This window comes from Peromyscus maniculatus, chromosome 4 (genome assembly GCF_049852395.1).
Source record: "Peromyscus maniculatus bairdii isolate BWxNUB_F1_BW_parent chromosome 4, HU_Pman_BW_mat_3.1, whole genome shotgun sequence".
NCBI classification, from domain to species: Eukaryota; Metazoa; Chordata; class Mammalia; order Rodentia; family Cricetidae; genus Peromyscus; species Peromyscus maniculatus.
The window spans coordinates 88400240-88420137 of record NC_134855.1 but is presented as its reverse complement, the minus strand read 5'-3'; the positions used below and the strand labels follow the sequence as shown (position 1 = coordinate 88420137).

The following is a 19898-nucleotide window of genomic DNA, read 5'->3' as shown; positions in this document are numbered from 1 at the left end:
TTTTCCTGGAACTCAAATTGGTAGACCAGGCTGGCCTCAAACTCACCGAGATCTGCCTGCCTCTGCCTCCCGAGTGCTGGGACTAACGGCGTGCACCACCACCGCCCGGCAACACCACTTCTTTTATCACCTGTTTCTTTCCCTCCTATCGTATTTTCTCCAATGCCATAGCCATATGACATAGTTTTCTTAATTTTTTTCTTCTCTTTCATGTATGTTTTATGAAGGGGAAGTTGTGTTTGTTACTATTATATTAAGTCTTTTACTTAGAGAAGTGGTTTAATGACTAATTATTAAATTAATGATATGTAGTTTGCCTTAATCTGTAGGAAATATTATTCAATATTCACAAATATCAGCTTTAAAATCATACATAGACTTTAATTTCATGCATATCTTATTAGCATTATAACTTTACATAATCATTAATTCTCAGGTTATGTACTTATTAAATGTAAACAAAAATAATATACTTCACAAAGTTATTAAATTAAAGAAAGCAATGCATATAAAGTTTGTGGCTGTGAGCAAATAGTAACTGTCAATCAGAGGATCATTTTTCTGTCCATGGAATCATAATTAGGTTAAGTAACAAATTTAACCACTAAATATTCAGAACATCTTACATAACCGGTTATTAATGTATCTTAGGAGATAAGATACATAAACAGCTTATACTAATGTTTTTATCATAGTAGCTTCATATGCATCATAATATAATATGTATTTAAAGTTAATAGTTAAATAAACTAATGTTCTCTTTGTGAGAAACATTGCTTTTCTTCCCTGTAGTAAGTCAACTGACTGAATTATTCAAAGTACTGTGTACAGTCCTTCATGTCAAGTTCATGTTTGATTGCTATAAACAACTTTGATAATTATTTCCAAAACTCTTATTTCTTGGAAAAGGTTAAATATATAACATTTAATGAGATATTTGAGTCTTATGAAATATGAATTTTGTAAAATATTCATAGTTCTTTATGGTAGAAATAGCCATCATAGATATTTCCTGTCTTATAATCTATGTTAATTATTCCTTATAGACATCTTCTTATGCAACTGACCTTATAATGTAATATAGTTTTATTATTCTAATCATTTTAATTTTTTACACTTTCTTGGCAATTGTAATTTTTAATCACCTAATTTCTGTAGTCTTCAAAATATTAGTTAACATATCTTTTATAGTTTGCTTTTGTGGACTTCTTTAACCCTTTAGTCAAACTCGGATTTCTAAAACTTCTCAAATTTTAAGGCGATGAACCCCAAATTAATGTATTTGTAATATCAAAATGTGATTAAGAATCTGTAGTCAGAAGTTTTCCTGTGTCCTGCCTGGTCCTATGGCCACTCAGACACAAGTAAACACCCAGAGTTTTATATTATTTTTAAACTATGGCCATGGCAGGCTTCTTGCTAGCTAGCTCTTATATTTTAAATTAACCCATTTCTATAAATCTATACCCTGCCATGTAGCTTGTGGCTTACTGGTACTTTTACATCTGGCTTCTTTTGATGGCAGCTAGCAGTGTCTACCCCCATCTTCTTTCTGTCTCTCTGTCTGGATTTCCCACCTGCCTCTAAGCTGCCTTGCCATAGGACAAATGGCTTTATTTATCAACCAATCAGAGCAATACATTTTCACAGCATACAGAAACACATCCCCCATCAAGAATCTACTCAATCATTACAAATATCTCCACCTAAAATTTCAAGTCATACAATATGTCTAAAATAGTTTTCATGGCTCTGGGTGTGTATTTAAGGTCTCATATACATTAAGAAGCACAGAGCTGCTGAGTTCACATGGACGTCATTCTCAGCTTCAGCATTAAGACAGTAATTAAGGGCAGGCAGTTGTGTGATTGTTTTGAGCTTATCCTTTAGATAGACATTATGTAAATATTTTGTTTAACTAAACTTGAGAAACTTAAAAAGTACAGAAATTTTCTTTTTTTCTTTTTTTTGATTTTTTTTTTTTTTGATTTTTTTCGAGACAGGGTTTCTCTGTGTAGCTTTGCGCCTTTCCTGGAACTCACTTTGGAGACCAGGCTGGCCTCGAACTCACAGAGATCCGCCTGGCTCTGCCTCCCGAGTGAGAGTTCATGGGGTGGTGGTTAACTCTCCCGATTCTGAGGAAGGGACGATACCTTAGGAAATCACTGAGAATCACACACTGCCTCAATATTCCTGGGCCAATACAGGGACAGAGAAAGCCCTCAGGAATGCATGATCTTCAGTCATCCTTAATCCAAGAGGACAGGTGCATAGGGACAAAGACACATGAATAGGGGTGGGGCATGCTTCTCTGGAGAAGAAACATATCCACATCTCTGGAGGTAATGCTCATGATAGCCACACTCATTTCTTACCTTTGATGAGGCTGTCACTCCCCAGAGTACAGCATTCATCCTGTAGATTCTGCACTAGATTGACAGCAGCAACATGTTGATCTGTGACATGGCAATCCTCTTAGAGAGGGCCTGGGTGGCCCAGATCTTTCTGCACTTGATGTAGCCAGGATTCCGACTCAGTGCTTCAGGGAGCCTCTTGGCAGCCTCAGCCTGCACTATCTTCCCTTGCTGTTCCTGCCTTACATTCTCCACCAAAGGTAGAGCCCACTGGGCTTCCCACAGGGCCACTTGTTTGGCTTCTATAACAGCTGGGTATTTTTGGCTAAAGCTCAGATCTGTGATAACTGCATCACTCAAGATGAGGTTGAAGTCCTTGTGTGCTCTGCCAGTTCTTTTCTGATCAAGGGTGATACCTGAGCCTACTGGGTAATCAGCTGTGAGGCAGTAAACCTGGAGATCACACTCTTGTTGACAATCAACAGCAGCACTCACTCCTAGTGGTCTACCCTAGGCTCTGTTAAATGCTGGAGGCCGGGGGTGGGGGGTGGTCTTTAACTTTGAGTCAAACACCACATGCAGGGAAAAATTCACCAGCTGCAGTTCTTTTGAGCCTGTAATGGAGAAGTTTTTTTAGGGTCTAGCCCAAACGTCATTGATGATAGAGTACTGGAACCAGGATATCCTGAAGTTAAGGCCTTCATCCAGGATTGTGTCCTGATGTATGTAGCCAATCTTACTAACAAAGATTGGTCTATGATCACTTCCAAAGTAAACATGGATTCATAGATATCATATGTCATGGCCCCCAGTAGCAGTTTTACTGCCATGACCATGCCCCAAAGCCCCTGGGACAGGCACCGTGCTATGTCCTTCAAGTTCTGGGCCATATCTGATCATCCTAAAGTCATTGGCACCAGAGGTCGGGAGATGGTGTCCACCTACTTCTATCTCACTCCAGTTCAGAGACTATGCCCTGTACATGAGCATCAGGGACCACAGTGCTCTCCAAAAAGCACAGATTTTAAGTGAGGTATTTTCTGAATAAAATGAGTGGACAAAAATGCATATAACTTTTTCTTTTTTTGTTTTAGCTCTAGGCAAAGATAAGGATTACATGGATGAATCTGAACATGCCAACTATGACCGATCTCGTCTCCTTAATGACTTTGTTATCAAAGATAAGCCTGAATCGAAGACAAAATTATCTAAGGTAATTCATACTGAATTATCTATGCACAATTTTTGTAATGTAATTTTTAAAAATTTGAACATTAGTCTGTATGATTGGATTTGTGCTGGAAAAACTAAAAAGACATGTAAGTTAATATGTGTCTTAAAGGATTCAAGCATGAAAAGCTGTTTATTGACATAATCATTTGTGTTATAAAGCAATTATTTTATTATTGAACAGATCCAAAATTACCCCTTTATTTTTTAAATTTATTCTTTAATTTTTAAACATATTTTATTTCTAATTAAATATAATTATACTATCCTCTCCATTCCTAAACCTCCTCCATGTCCCTTCATTTCCTTCTCTAATTCATGACCTCCTTTTCTTCAGTTATTCTTAAACACACAGAGATATGTACACACATATAATGAGTAAGAATATAAACACAACTTTCTGAGTCTATTTAGTGTTGTTTATATGTATAGGTTTTTAAGGCTGACCACTTGGTATTGGATAATCAGAGGTCTCAGCTATGAGAAAACTGATTATTCCCTCTCACAATTGCCATTAATTGACTCTAGCTCTTCATCTAGGGTTACGGTCCTGTGAGATTTCTTCCATTCACAGTGGCATGCCAAATAGTATTTCTTCATTCAAGTCTTATTCTGGCAAGTCAAAGATACAATCTTACAGAATATTTCCTTGTCCTTGAGTTTTACATTGTGCTGTACCCTCTTCTATGACATTCCCTGAGCCTTAGGTAGAAATCTATCTGGACTGTGGATCCGAGAGTCAGTTGTTCTCTATGCTTTGATCAGCTGTGACTTTTTGTAGTGGTCTCTGTATGCTAAAGAAAGATTTTTGGTAAGGCATGAGAGTCTACACTTAGATATGGGTATAAGGATAATTATTTGGAATGCTACTGGCTTACAAATGCAGCAGTAGTATGCTCTCTTCTGAGGTCCATAATTATGTGTATGGGACACAAGGCGATATTTCAATGCCTGTATATATTTTAATAACATAGTGATTTGAATATCACTGTGTACATTTACCATTTATTTATTGGGAGAGCATTCAAAATTCTTTCTTATAATTATTCTGGCATATATAATACATTATTATTAACTGCAGTTACCCTACAGAGCCATAGAATACTGCATGTGTCTCCTATCAAATTGTGGCACTGTACCTGTCAGACATAATTATTTAAACACCAAATATAAGCCATGAAGTTATTTGTTAATAATTCTTTTTTGGAATTAGTCCTTCACTTTTATGTTTTTCTCCTCAAAGTTAACATATTAACATAGTTTTATACTATATAATTTAAATGATTTGACTTCGAATTCCACTTATTATTAGATATAGTGACATGGACATATTAATTACACACAATGACTTTGTTATCCTTATCTGTAATTTTGAACATACTGTCTGCTTGACATAAAACATGAAATGACTTTGTGAAAGTATCTAGGGCATAGCAAAGCCTGAGTACATACCAGAATTTTATAGCAACTCCGAGGTTGAGATTGTAGCATTGAAATCATATTTTACCAACAAATAAAATAATGAAATATAATTCAGTTTTAAGCCTCTTTAGTTCACTGTTTTCACCATTCTTCAAATTCAATGCTTTTGCAGATTTTCCAGGGCAACTGAATGAGACAGTCCAGAACCAAATTGCTGGTGATTATTTTCATGACAGTGACTACAACTGACTTACATTTCCTCCTAGATGCTAAGATAAATACTATCTCAGAACAAGTTTACCCGCCCCTTTTCCTGTTAAAGTGGGGTGTCTTCTATAAAGAGATGGGGAGGAATGAAGGAAAGGAGGAAAGATGGAGGGAGAGGGAAAGGGAAGGGAAGGAAATAGTCTGAATATTTAATTTAGTCCAAGAAATTGCTTAAATTTCAATAGCTCCTGCATAGGTACTATTTATGTTCTTGAACATAATTCTCTCTGTGATGCTTAGTTTGTTTAAACTAGATTAATTTTCTCTTTATTAGTCACTACTACTACTAAGACACTTATAAAGAAATCTAGCCGAATTTAAATATAGCCACACTGTCAGGAATGAGTCCAAACTTTAATATATTCCAGGTTAATTACTTTTGCAAAAATTGTTCATTTATTATTTCTATGTTTTTTTTTAAACATTTTTTAAATCGGTTGACCAATCATGGTTTCTTCACTGTGTGGCTCATGTACTTCCTTGTATCAGATAAATATTATTTGAAGTGAACTGACAAGAGCTACAAGAGAAATCTAGTGTTCCTCAATAAGCTTTTGCTATCTACTGAAAGACAAACAGTATACATTGAATAATTAGAAAATGACATAAAAATCTGTTGCTGGAGGGCTTCTCTCCAGACTCCACCAAGCCCCGCCGTCCCACAATCCACTTATAAAATAATCACTCAGACGCTTATATCACTTATAAACTGTATGGCCGTGACAGGCTTCTTGCTAACTGTTCTTTTATCTTAAATTAACCCATTTTTATAAATCTATTCCTTGCCACGTGGCTGGTGGCTTACCAGAGTCAAGACCATGCTGCTTGTCCTGGCGGTGGCTGCAGTGTCTCTCCCCTCAGCCTTCCGCTTCCCAGAATTCTCCTCTCTCCTTGTCCCACCTACTTCCTGCCTGGCAACCTACTTCCTGCCTGGTCACTGGCCATCAGTATTTTATTTATATAGAACAATATCCACAGCAAAAATCCAATCTGTATAGTCTACCACTCTATGATTTACTGCATGGCTAATAGTTAAATCATCATCTAATTTGCTCACAAGAGTCATGCCCCAAGTACCATTTTTTATTAGGCTTGAACCTTAGAATGTTACAGTTAAAATAATTAGGAAAACTTGAGTAAATTTCTTTGAGTATCCAACAAGAAAATAGAATAAGTTCAATGAAAGAAATAAAATAAGTAGTTCAGTAAAAGAAATATTATTCAAATGTACTACTGAATTTGTGTGACTGCCCACCTCCAACTCTAACTCTCCTATGAAAACCACCCACAGCTGTCTGGGTGACTCACACCTCGAGCTATCAAAGGATGTCCACTTTTATCCATTTCATATGTGAGAATTAAACACAAATTCTATTTCATAGAAGATTTCAATTGCATAAAAGAAAAATAATGCTGAAGATTTTTCAAGGTATAATAATCTGCCTAAAAGATATTATATAGGAGATTCAAAAAGTAATCAAGTTACCTAGATTTGCATTATTTGCACTATTATCTGGGCGCTGTATCTTACAAATCTGCTGTCTTTCTTCTCATCTTACTCCTAAATGATAACTTATATATGTAAACTATGTATGATGTCTCATATCTGCAATCTGAGGATTCTGGAGGCTGAGGTAGGAAAATTGTTGCAAGATTGAGGTCAGCCTATTCTACACAGTAAGCACCAGGTTAGTTAAGCCCAAATTGCAACACTATAAGGCAAGGAAATAAAGAAGGAAGGAAAGAGAAAAATAAATAAATAAATAAATAAATAAATAAATAAATAAATAAATAAATAAATAAATAAAGGAGGGAGGGAGGGAGGGAGGGAGGGAGGGAGGGAGGGAGGGAGGGAGGGAGGGTAGGAGGGAGAAAGTTACTTTGTATATATGTATGTATACATATATATGGACATAGATTTCAAGTTGCATTTTATAAAATTGTTAGTCTTCATTTGTGACTTAAAGTACCACAAGTTAATATATTCATATACATATATATGTAAGATAGAAACATATACAGGTTTTAATATAAAAACCTCTGCCTCACATCATGATAAACTTTGGAGAGTTGTTCTGGTTTCAGTTTGCACTATGCATATTATACATAATAAGTGAAGTGCAAAGGGAGAATTTCAGATAGCAGCAAACACATTTATAATGAGTCAGCAGGAAGGAGCATTAATTTGAAAGGGTGACTCATGCCTAATGCAAACTATATAGTGGCATTGGATAATAAAAAAAAATAGAGTTCTACACCAAATTAACCATCAACCATGAACTAGGATCAGAAAAAATTATTCTAAATTCTCTAAAGTGCTACTATATTATAACACAGCTGTGTTGAGTTTTTCACCGTTTTGTAAAAACTAACCAAGAATTTTAGAAATATATCTGACTAGTGGCTTGGTCATTTTATAGGTGAATTTCAATCTGTTTGAAATTTTATTTGTATTTGCTTTTATAACCATTGTATAACATTTCTAGAGTGGTCTTGAGTCCAAACGGTAAATATTTTGTTTTCATCATTGCTTTTGCTAGTTTAACATGGTCATTTGAACATCAAAGCACTTGTAGCCTTGGCTTGAATACTTACTAAATCCCCAGTTGATGGAACTGTTGGGAAAGATTGAGATGTGTGGCCTTTTTGGAGGAGATGTGTCACTGCTGACAGGTTTTGCAGTTTCAAAAGACTCATGTCATTTCAAGTTAGTTCCTCTGCTTCCTGTGTGTGTTTCAGGCGATATGAGCTCTCAGTTGCTGCTCCAAGGCTCTGCCTGCCTTGCTGCTGGTGTTTTATAACAATAGAAACAATAGAAATGTAGCTAATATATTTAATAAAAATTAAGTATACTTATAAATAACTCTTGGTGTGAGGATCCATCTTCAGAACAAGAAATTGAATTTTAAACTCCTTTTGGAGATTAAAACTTTTTACAATATTGACTTCTGATGTGATGAAGTGATAATGACAGCATAATAGGACCTATTCGGAAGACACTGTTCAAGTCTGGTACTCTAGAACAGAGAAAGATGGAAATCACTAGAAAGCTTCTATTGTCCAAGTGTTGAGATACAATCCGTGGAGAAAGCCAAAGGGCTCTGGAAACCAGAGATATCAAGTAAAGTCTGAATCTGAATTCCGCTAGTATTAGGTCTTAAAACAAAATTCATATTTAACATATCAATGATGTGTGGGAGATAGAAATGTAATCACTGTACCCTCTAATTTTGTTGAGATTTTAAAGACACCCCTATCAAAAGGTAAAGTCTATTGAATTGATTTTAAGGCTTTCTTTGATCCTAAGACTTTAACAGAAGTCATTTGATACTACCACTAAGATTTGGGTTCAAATAAATCTTGAATTTCTGTTCTATCTCTTGGGATTCTGCCTCTGTCAGGTCTACATACCAGAGATAGCCTTGAAAAGAAGAAAGACCACCTATACCAGAGACTAATGATTATAGTTGTCCTCATTGAAATAAAGATGTCAGAAACTCAGCGGTTTAGAAACACTAAAAATGAGGAAATTCAGCTGACATTAAAAGAACTCACAAGTGGGAATGGCTTATGTACATAACCATGAAAAATATTTGAGAGTGAATTTTTCTCATCAATAGATATTAGAGATAGCTTCAAGTATTAAAGGAGAAAATGGTGACTTATAACAGTGATAAACATAGAATTAATTCTTCAGATACTGGGAAGATTAAAAAAATGTCACTGATTTCCACAAAACACTAAATATTCTCCTAAATTCTTGGAGCCTAGGTGTATTTCAAATAGTTTAATGTAGATCACTTTATATTTTAGGAAAATGCTTAAACTCTATGAAATGGTTCATCTTTTCAATATTTTATTTGTAAAAGTGTTGGGCCAGAGAGATGGTTCAGCAGTAAGAGTGCTTTCTACTCCTTTGCATTATTTAAAAATTTTTCGTGTAATATATTTTGATAAAATTTTCCTCTTTCCAAACTCTTCTGAAATACTTTCAACCTCCCTACTTACATAACTTTATGTTCCCTCTTTTTTTCTAAAACAGAAAAACACAAAAATTTAAATCAAAACAAACAAGCAAAAAACAAAACAAAATGCCAAAAAGGCAAAACAAAACAAAAAGCCCATCAAACAAACAAACAAAATTCAAGGAGTAGATTTTGCATTGGCAAACTAATCCTGGGAATGGGGCCTGCCTTGGGGAGTTGTTAATATATACTGTGACACTCCATTGAAGAACATCATATTTTTTTGCTCTTTACAGCATGAATTAATTACAAATTGCTTCTTGGTTAGGGGTCGGATTTTACATGTACTGCTCTTAGTGTCGGGACCTCCTCTGACTTGAACCTGTGCTAACCTTGTGTGTACTATCACAGACTTTGTGAGTTCACATGTGTGTCAGTTCTATTGCATCTGGAAGACATTGTTTCCTTGGAGTAATCCATCTCCTCCAGCTCTTACAACTTTTTGCCTTATAACTCCTCCTTCTCATAGATCCAAGATTCTTGAGGGGAGGGGCTTGATGAAGATACCTCATTTGGGACTAAGTGCTTCACTCCACACACTATCCAGTTGTGGGTCTCTGTGTTCATTCCCATCTATTGCAGGAAGAAGCTTCCTTGATGAGGGCTGACTTAGACATGATCTATGGATGTACAATATGCCATTAGGAGTCATTGTATTGCTATGCTTCTTTAGCAGAGTAATAGCAATAGGTTTTCCCTTAGGCCCATGATATGTTTAGTCTCAGGTTCGTGAACTGAGCAGTTTCTGGTATTGTTGCTTTTGCAGAGGACCATGGTTTCTCTACAGCACACACACTGAGAAACTAATAACCACCTGTAACTCCAGCTTCAGGTGATCCAATGCCCCTTTCTAGCCTCTGAAGGTACAAACACACCACATACCACATACACACACACACAACACTCTTTGCACATGCAATAATAGTAGTAATAATGATAAATTTAAATCTTAATTACATTAAGGAAAAAATCCAATATTTTCACTAATTGAAATATACATTTATATTATTAGCAATGGTCAAAAAATTAAGATTAGCAAGGAAAATATATTAATGAAAGTTTATTTTCTTTACCACACTTGTATGGCTGAGAAACTTTAGGAAACAATCTCATAGGACAAACAAAAACATTCTCATAAATAGGCAAATGGAAGGAATTAACTTGACCGATTAGAAGTGGAATCCTAGAGAAAATGAGATGGACTGCTTTTACAAATGTTTGCTAAAAGATTTTCTTTTCCTGGTTTATCAGTGTAACAAATACTATAAACTTTTGACAGTATGGTCCTATACAGCAAGATTTCTTCTTTCCTTCAAATAGCCATGCCTTGTTCAGCCGCCAAGGCTTCTATGAGAGGACAATAGTCAGAGAACATCTGAAGTTAGGCTTGGTTAGAAGAATCAAGTACATGTAGTAGAGGCCATGGCTTCCTGGCATGTGCTTGTTCTTAAGTCTGACACTCGGGATGCAGAGGTTGACTGGTGAAATTGCCAACTATGATTCTGGAACTATGAATATATTTCCCTAAATATGACTTCTCCTTTGAAAGGATGTTGAATATCAAATCAGGCAGAAGAGGGGTTATAGACAGGAAACTCTTGACATGAATATTTTAGCAGTTCATTAAAATTGCATCACACGGCCATTCAGTTTGACTAGATCAAGTGCCATGGGCAGATGGTGTTCATTTACTCAACTTATGATATGGGTAATTTTCTGTAAGAGTGGAGACACTGATCATTTTATCAAGGAGGTAAGAAAGATAGAGCTTCTGTAGATTTTGATACTGTGCCTTTCATGTGGTCATTGCTAAAAACTTCATTTTCATAAATGACTCTCAGTCTATAAATTGTGTACAGGTCTTAATTTTCTGAACTTACTACTATACAATGCTATGTGTTATTATTGACACTGCAGTTTTTCCAGAATTGTATCAATGCATGATTTAGATTACAAGATGAGTAACCGCTTGGCTGCATGTGGCTTCTGTCTTCCTTCCTTCTTTTTTCTTTCTCTTGTTCTTTCTTTCATTCTTATTTACTTAATTATATATTAATAGAAAAGATTAATCCTTGTCTTTTGCTATGGAAGCTTTCTACTATTAGACTATATATGCCTAATCCTCATTTCCATGTTTATCTTGAGACATAATCTCACTAACTTGCCAAGCTAGTTTTCAACACACCTGTATTCTAGGCAGGCCTTAAATTTTTATTTTTCTGGATAAGTTTCCAAGGTATCTATAAGCACAGGCTTGCTCTATCTTCCTTGGCTATGTATATGCTTTAATTGACAGCATTATGGTTGACATAAAATATAGAAATCCTTGTATACAAATGGTTTGCAATGCCATGAATTCAAAGATTCACAAATAAGGAATTTCAGTAAAGAAAATTACAACTTCAATGAACATATGAATGGTATCTTTCCTTTTTAATAGACTTTTTTATTTTTATGAGTATTAGTATTAGCTTTCATATCTCTATGTGTACCATATGTGAGATGGTTGCCCACAGAGGCCAAAAGATGGCATTGGATCATCTGAAACTGGAGGTACAGGTGATTATAGCCACCAAATGGATGCTGGGAACCAACTAAACCAGGTTCAATCCTGGAGAGGCAAGTGTTCTTAACCTCTGAGCCATCTTTCCAATTGCAAGATTCTTTTCTGGTTACTATGTTCCCTATATGCTATAGCATAACAACTTTTCTGGCATTTATATTCTGTTCAATGCTATAAGTAGGTTGGCAAGCGTGTGGGAAATATTCTTAAGCTACATGAAAACTCTCACTTTTAAAAATCACCACTTTTATAAAGAAATTTGAGCATGTGTTAATAGGACAGCCCTAGCAGAGATAGAGCTCTCCCCCTCTAATACTGAGGAATGACTTACTAATAGGGTAGATTCTGTTTACATTATCAGTCACGTTCTAAAAGATACACTTAAAATTTCCTCAATTTTACCTTTGAAGTAACTTTCCTTTATATTTAATGATATTACTGTGATAAATAGTATTCTTAGCACATAATTTTTATATTGTATATGGAATAAGCATGAAATCATTGATTTTTTTTGCCGAGGATATTAAACTTCACTTCTTGACTTATGTTAATAAACCCCCTTTCCAGCAACATAACAGATACCTAATATCATAAACTTCATTTAATCTTTCAGAAATCGCATTTAATACTGAGAAGGAATCTGTTTTGGACAATTTAATTTCATTAATCTTGGAACCTTCTCTAATAAGAAGTGAAGGCTTATTCTACAGTAACTAATTGCTAGAGTAGATTTTTCCAGATTTACTATAAAGTATTTTGCATTCTCTCTACATTTGCATGGATAGCAATGTGTGGCTTGTTCTCGCTCTCTCTCTCTCTCTCTCTTTCTCTCTCTCTCTCGCTCTCGCTCTCGCTCTCACTCTCTCTGTCATATCTTTGTATGCATATATAAAATAAAAGGAACATTCCAAATCAGCAACAAAATTTTTAACTTTCAGAGCATGTTGTAATATGTTAACAACAACTGGGAAGGGGTTAAATGTTTTTAGACATCTTCCTCTCACAACTTAAAATGAAATGAATCACTGAAAAGCTAAATAGTTAATGAACTAAAAATGAATACATTAAAGGAAAATAGTAATATTTTTTTAAAAATAGTGGAATAGAAGATAGCCTTTGACCCTGAAAAAAAAAGTTGATAGTTTAGATATTAAACACACAGTACTGTTAAAATTATGTTTGAGTGACAGAAATGAGCTTAAGATTTAGTAATAAGCTGATATGCTAGAATACACATGTCGGATCAATGGCTATATTCTTAATATTCAAATATATAAAATATAAATGTGAGAGTAAAAATATCTGCAAGGCAATTTAATATTGTCATTTAAATTTATTAGTAGTACTGGTAATGTCAGAAATGCAAAGATGGTCAATGAATTTAATTAAATTAGAAAAGAGCTTAAAGCATGACAAAATCAGTGCTTACTACACACCAAAATCTGCCAGTTTTCTTCACGGTTAGGAGATGTGTTTATTGAGCCAAATTTTCTGGGAAATGAGTTGATGATGATAGGGAGTTTAAAGTAACAAGTAAATGCATTCAAATAAGCTTGCACTTTGAGGTCTATGAACTTATCTTCAAAATATAATTAGATGTTTGCCCCAATAATCATGTTTAAGATGTTTCTTTCACTTTAAATGGGGAGACACTTGAACACTCAAAGTTAATGACATCATTAAAAATAATAATGCATTCAATCAAAGCCCCGCAAGCACTTAGTGATTATAGAAATTGATTGCCATTATGATCCTATAATAAACATATAGCTCTAAAACAAACACATGAAGCATGAAGCCAATAATGTAAAAATATTCACTTTTCCCTTTTATTCCTGACAAAATTAAATGACCTAAAGATTACTGTATGTAACTTTCTATTCAAGCCATGTGTGTTATCATATTTCTGTTGTCAATTAGAAATCTTACTCAGCTAATAAATAATTGGAGTAATGGATCTAGGTGTTTAAAAAAAATCTGCTTCTGTGAGACTTGTTTCCAGTCTACAACACTGGAAAGGTGACAGGGATATCAAACTCTTCATCCAGTAAGTTTGGGAGGAATGTTTTTGTACCTTCCCCTGGTACGCAGACTTCCACTGACTACCTTCTATTTTCCAACTACTTTCATGTCTTCCTTTTTTTCCTTTTCTTTCTCTTTTTTCCCCACAGTTTTTTATTTCAGGTGTTTGTATAAAGCATGAGGAGGAGGAGGAGATTATTGACTAGACCATAGGTGACACAGCAGTGGCTACCCCAGAGCAAAGAAATAACATTCCTCTACTGCAGGCCAGGACTCACAACAGCTCCTCAGAGAGGGGTGGGGCTATTGAGATTGAGCTTCTCGATCCGTAACAGAATGTTTGAGGGGTCCAGAACTGTGCAGGTCTTATACTGGGATCCATAGCTGCTGTATGTTCATGACTAATAGCCAAGTCAAATGCCCAAAAAATGTCCATACTGATTTTCCCAATCCTCTGACTGTAGACGAATTTCTAAGCAGTCAAATTAAATAAAAAGCACAGAGCCAAATATAGGGATGAACACCTTAGAGATCAGGGAAATAGGAATAGCCACCAGACACCTTACCTGTGCAGCTTCCAAATGCCACAACTTCCTGTCTACCCAGGCTTTTATTGCCTTACTGTTCTGCCCTCTCCTTGGCTCTCAGCCCGGCCACCTCACTTCCTTGTCACTGCCTATCTGTACAGACCTCCAGGTCTCTATGGTTGGTACTAGGATTAAAGGCGTGTGTCACAACACTTGGCTCTGTTCCCTAGTGTGGCCTTGAACACACAGAGACCCTGCCTGCCAAGTGATTGGATTAAGGGCATGTGCTACCTCTGCCTGACTTTCATGTTTACTTAAAAAGGCTTGCTATTTCCTCTGATCTCCAGGCTAACTTTATTCATTAACATACAAATAAAATATCACCACATCAGGATCTGAAAGTCTTTCCACTCCCTCTTCCATCACTTCCCCAGTAATGGGCAACCAACAGTCACTTTGACCACTCCCTGAGTCTGTGTTAATCTCCATCCACTGCAAATTTTATTTTATATATATATATATATATATATATATATATATATATATATATATATATATATATATTTGCTGAGAGCTGAGACCCACACTAGTTCGTGTGTATAGAGATGAAAACAATTTGACTATTTGCCTATTTAGCAAAACAGCAATAGTAGATTTTCCACTAAAGCTCATGACTTCACAGCCATAGGTTTCTGACTAAGATGTACAGTATCAGGCATCAATTTCTTCCCAGGGACATATCACTCATTTGTTGTTTGTTTGTTTGTTTGTTTGTTTGTTTGTTTGTTTTTTCCACAAGTGCAGCAGAGTTCATATGGTGGATCTTCTGCCTAAGCCTGATTTAAAGGGAACTTTAACTATGAAATGACAGCTACAATAATTTGTCTGTAGAAACTTCACTGACATTGATTTCAGTTATCTATTATTTGTTGCTAAACAGACTCAAATAAAATCAAATTTGCTATTTCACCAACCTGCAAGAAGATTAATTTGTAAACATGATGATCAATTTAAGGCCATATCCAATAACTGTTGTTTCTTGGATTCTATGTCTTATCAGTTCTAACTCTAAGCTGGCCCAAAGACGATTTTTGACAAAAATAAATGCAACCTTCCATTAAATCTCATCAAATAAATTCTAATCAATGGGACAAAATTGGTGAATTTTGTTTGTGTTTGGGTAACAGTTAATTCTTTTACACTTGTACTATAGTACATCAAACTGGAGCCAATACAATGTAATGGGACATTTCACAGTGCTGGATTTTTCAGAAACCATAAAGTTTCTATTGTATTTTGTGGGTTTTTTTTTTTTTTGAGATAGGGTTTCTCTGTGTAGCCCTAGATAACCTAAAACTAACTATGTAAACCAGGATGGCCTTGAACTCACAGAGATGCTCCTGTCTCTGCCTCCCGAGTGCTGGGATCAGAAGTGTGCACCACCACTGCCCAGCATGTACTTTTCTCAATTGAATAAAAGGACAAGGAATTTTCCTACAAGTGCTTAAAAACAAAAGGAAGTACTTTTAAATTCCATTAAGCTACCAAAAAATATAACTAGGCTCACCAATAAAGAAGGTCACCCTGCCAGACCTCTATTATTTAAACTAAAAATACCTCCCACATTTTGTGTCAATCTATTCAGCTCATTCAAATACCATATGTAATGGATTATTTAAAATTGACAGTAAAATCATCAAAATGTCACTGGCATTATAGGATTAAATGTCACTTAGATGAATCATACGTCGACACTATTAACCAATGACACACGAGGCAACCCCGTACTGCACTTCAGCCACCCCCTAAAATAAATTAATAGAAAGCAATGCAGAAGTTCTTATAAAGGGATGCATTGTCTCTTCTTCTAAAGTCATTATGCATATCCAGGCATTTAAAGAGTTGCCTGAAAACCCTCCAGTCAAATGCTTTGTGCCGCATTCACGATGTAAGACTCCAGCTAATGGATCAAGCAGGCGGTGGAAGGCAGAACTTTCAGCTGTCATGCTGAAGAGTGCTTTAAAGAAGAAGACTGTCATTTGAGACGGTTGTCAGCAGTGAAGGGTTCCAGATGCAGCTGAACCCAGAATTCTGACTGTGGTATGTTTAAAAGTGACTCGATCTAGGAATTTTGTGCTGCTTTTCTGTTTGCTTAAGCGTGCATGGGGAAGCCAATTAAGAATAGCAGATATTGATTTTCAAATTGAGAATGGAGAAGTTTTAAATTTTTATGATGCTTGAAATGTATCTGTTAAAATGTAATAGTGTGATCTAAATGTGTATTTGACGACCACCAGTCTTTATCTTGCATGCCAAACAAGTATCATCTCTCTGTGAAGTTGTGGTTGTGCTTAAATGTATGATTATTGTTTTTAATGGAAAAGCTGTTCACAAATTCTACCTGATGTAGGCATAGATTTGGAATTATGTAAAGCATAATATTTTTAAAGATAGGTATTTTCGGGTCATTCTTAAGGCATAGTTTCATACATGACTTATTGATTAATATCAAAGTACAAAGTCTGAGAAGAAATGCTTAAGGAAAGAAAACTGAGCATTAAACCTTGAACTAAACATATGACCTGACTATGAATTTCTCAAGCAGGCTAGCTAGTAAGTGGCATGTTTTCCATCTGCTGTCTTTAGTTTCCATGCTTTTAAAATATTTTTAAAGTACTTACCCTTTTCCCCAGTGTTAGTTTTCATTTCTTCCTTTAAAAATATGAAATAACCCCATCTGGAAATCAGGAAGTCAAAGTCTCTATCTGCACTCAGAGTCTCTCTATCTGCAAGGTATAATGGATATAAACTGTGTATAATGGAGTCAGATTACTTAAAATAAGTAGTCACTGGTAAGGAAGGAAGTGGTCATTTTTCAGTGAAAACAGGTGTTTAAAAGATTCCTTGTGTGATATTTACCATAACAATCAGTGGCCAGGAAAAGGATATGCAAATGTATTTGTTGTAAACTAATTCTGCAAAGGGAATATTTAGAATTCACATCATAAATGGATTCACAACATTAAGAACACAACAGAAAAACATAGTCTGTGCCCCATCATGTTATGCTGAAACCATTTGGCTTTGGTTCTTCATCAGATAAAGTAGAAACTCTTTTATATTGAATAAATAAAAATAAAAGGAGAAAAGAATAAAGTACTTTTAATATAGTACTTAGTCTAATGTCTGTTATATTGTGCAAATTCAAAATATATTTTGCTTTTCTCTTGTCCACACTTTTATTTTCTATCTGGGAACTATTTATACTTGTTTAGTATTATTGTTCTTTTGTGTTTTATTACATGTGTTTAGAGAATACAAATCATATAACTTAGGAATTTGTGGTCCATTCCTTATTATCAATAATTACCTTGCGCTCTTTTCTGTAGTCCTATCCTTTAGTAATGCTCAGTGAAATACACATATCTTATAGAAAATTGTAAGTGTGAAAATACACTGATTTCTCTTTAAACAAAGTAAATAAAATTATTATAGGAAGAATATATCTAGGAGACAACAGGTCTAATAACTCAATTCCTTGTTTGAATCACCCTGAAAAAATAAGAAATGCAGGTTTTTTTAATTCTCATTCCTCATCTTAACTAATTTAACATCAGCTAAAAGTAGAAAAATAGCTTTATATTTGAGGATATTTTTCAGAGAAAAATGTAAGTTGCATAATTAAAGCTGATATGCATAAGAAATGTTTCACTTTCCTAAAAACAGAAATATCACTAATTTCAGATTCAAATATAATTTTTTTCCTTTGGCATTTCTTCCTCAAAAAAAGGAAGAAGAAGAAGTGAGATTACATTTGATGATATTTCAGACTCACTTCTCACATTCTAAGAAATTTGGGCTACAGCAAGCTTTAAAATATTCATGCCTCTTTTTCTAAATAGATACCTTGTAACAGAGGTTGGTGAACTTGTGAATATCAAAATTACCTGTAGGAATTGTTTTTTTTAAAAAAATGACAGCTTCTTATAGCATTAGGTTCCACTGAGGCCCCAAAATATGCAGCTTTAACAGGTGTCCAGGTGATGCTGAAGCTGTTGCTTTGGGTACCATATTTGAGAGCCGTTATCCTGCATCTGCTTTTAGCAGCTCCAGCCCACTATCTGCCGGATTGCACCTGGCAATCCATTGATAAAAAAGAACATGCAAAGTCCTTTCACTTGCAACGCTCTAAGCACAATGAAAAATTAAGAAAAACAGGCAAGCCACTGCATGAGCATGTTTACAGGTTGTTAAGTCAATGCAGGGATGTAGAAAGGCCACCACCCTGCAGAAGCAGCTTATCAAAAGGTGGATGTTGTGCATGAGGAGTGGAAGGTGAGAGGTCAATACGGGGGAGAAATGGAGTGACTGGCATCAAAGCAGTAGAAGAGCCTCGATGAGGCCTTGAATGTCCTCTACATTGGTCTGTGCAAAGAGAACACAGAGAATGAGCATTGACGCACCAACCCCGCCCCAAGATGAGAGCAGAAGAGTCACTCAGGCATGGCACTTGAGGGGTCTGTGGTGGGACTGAGATGTTCATCTGAGTCTAACAATTTTGAAGAGGTATATGTTCATAAGGTGGCTCTGCCCCTGCAAGTGGAGGTGGGATGACCTTGCAATAATCCAAGTGGAAGATGGGAGTGCTTTGACCAAGAACAGATGTATGGGGTGAACATAGAATTTTGTAACATTAAAAGGTAGACACTGCTCAGACATATACAAACAGAGGTGACATTATTAAAAATAGCATTATGCTGATTACTTTATGATACAGAAATAAGGAGTTTAAAAGAGGTTAGAAAACAAAATTAAGATCATTTGTGTGATAGAGATCAGCAATAATAATTGGGATATGGGACCTTCCTTGTTTTTGTTGATAGCAGTAAGAAAACCATATATAAGTTTACACTTAGAAATCTATAAATCTAAATATTTCATAGAATTTGGGGTGAAAAATCTCAAGTTAAATGGTTATTTGGTGTGTGTGTGTGTGTGTGTGTGTGTGTGTGTGTGTGTGTGTGTGTGTGTACATGGCAGGGATAAATGAGGTATAATGGATATAAACTGTGTATAATGGAGTTGATAGCCTCAAAAGGCTTTTAGTTTATTGGAGACAAAAACAAACAAAAAGGTGCTTTAAGGAATAGCTCTTAAATGCTAGAGTGAAGAATTATGCTTTCTATTCTTTCCAAGTCCTTTCAGATGTAAATTGCTCCTATCACAACCACCCTGTGCACAGGCCTTGAGGAGTCCTATCCTGACTTGTTCCCGGTACTTTACACATGGAGTCATCTCAGTCTAGGAATGCTCACACATGCTCTGCTCTCCCTGCTGTTCTCATCACTTCTCTAGGACTCAAGTCACTTGTCACTTCTGAACAAAGTTTTCTAAGACAGTCATTTCATCCTTGCTGTCATAGCACGTGAACTCTCTTTCTCCCCCTCACAGTGGAACACATCTCACCAAATTATAACATGTTCTCCTT

The 19898-nt window shown here is 35.5% G+C and overlaps 1 protein-coding gene and 1 pseudogene across 1 annotated transcript in view; one reads left to right on the top strand and one right to left on the bottom strand.

The window, feature by feature from the left end:
• Nucleotides 1–19898, top strand: part of LOC143272741 (anoctamin-3-like) — a 176892-nt gene that overhangs the window by 74179 nt on the left and 82815 nt on the right. The window contains exon 4 of the mRNA XM_076568719.1: nucleotides 3449–3567. Within this exon, the coding sequence (XP_076424834.1) occupies nucleotides 3449–3567 (119 nt within the window). The remainder of the gene's footprint in view (nucleotides 1–3448; nucleotides 3568–19898) is intronic.
• On the bottom strand, nucleotides 2365–3244 carry LOC143272740 (prohibitin-2-like; annotated as a pseudogene).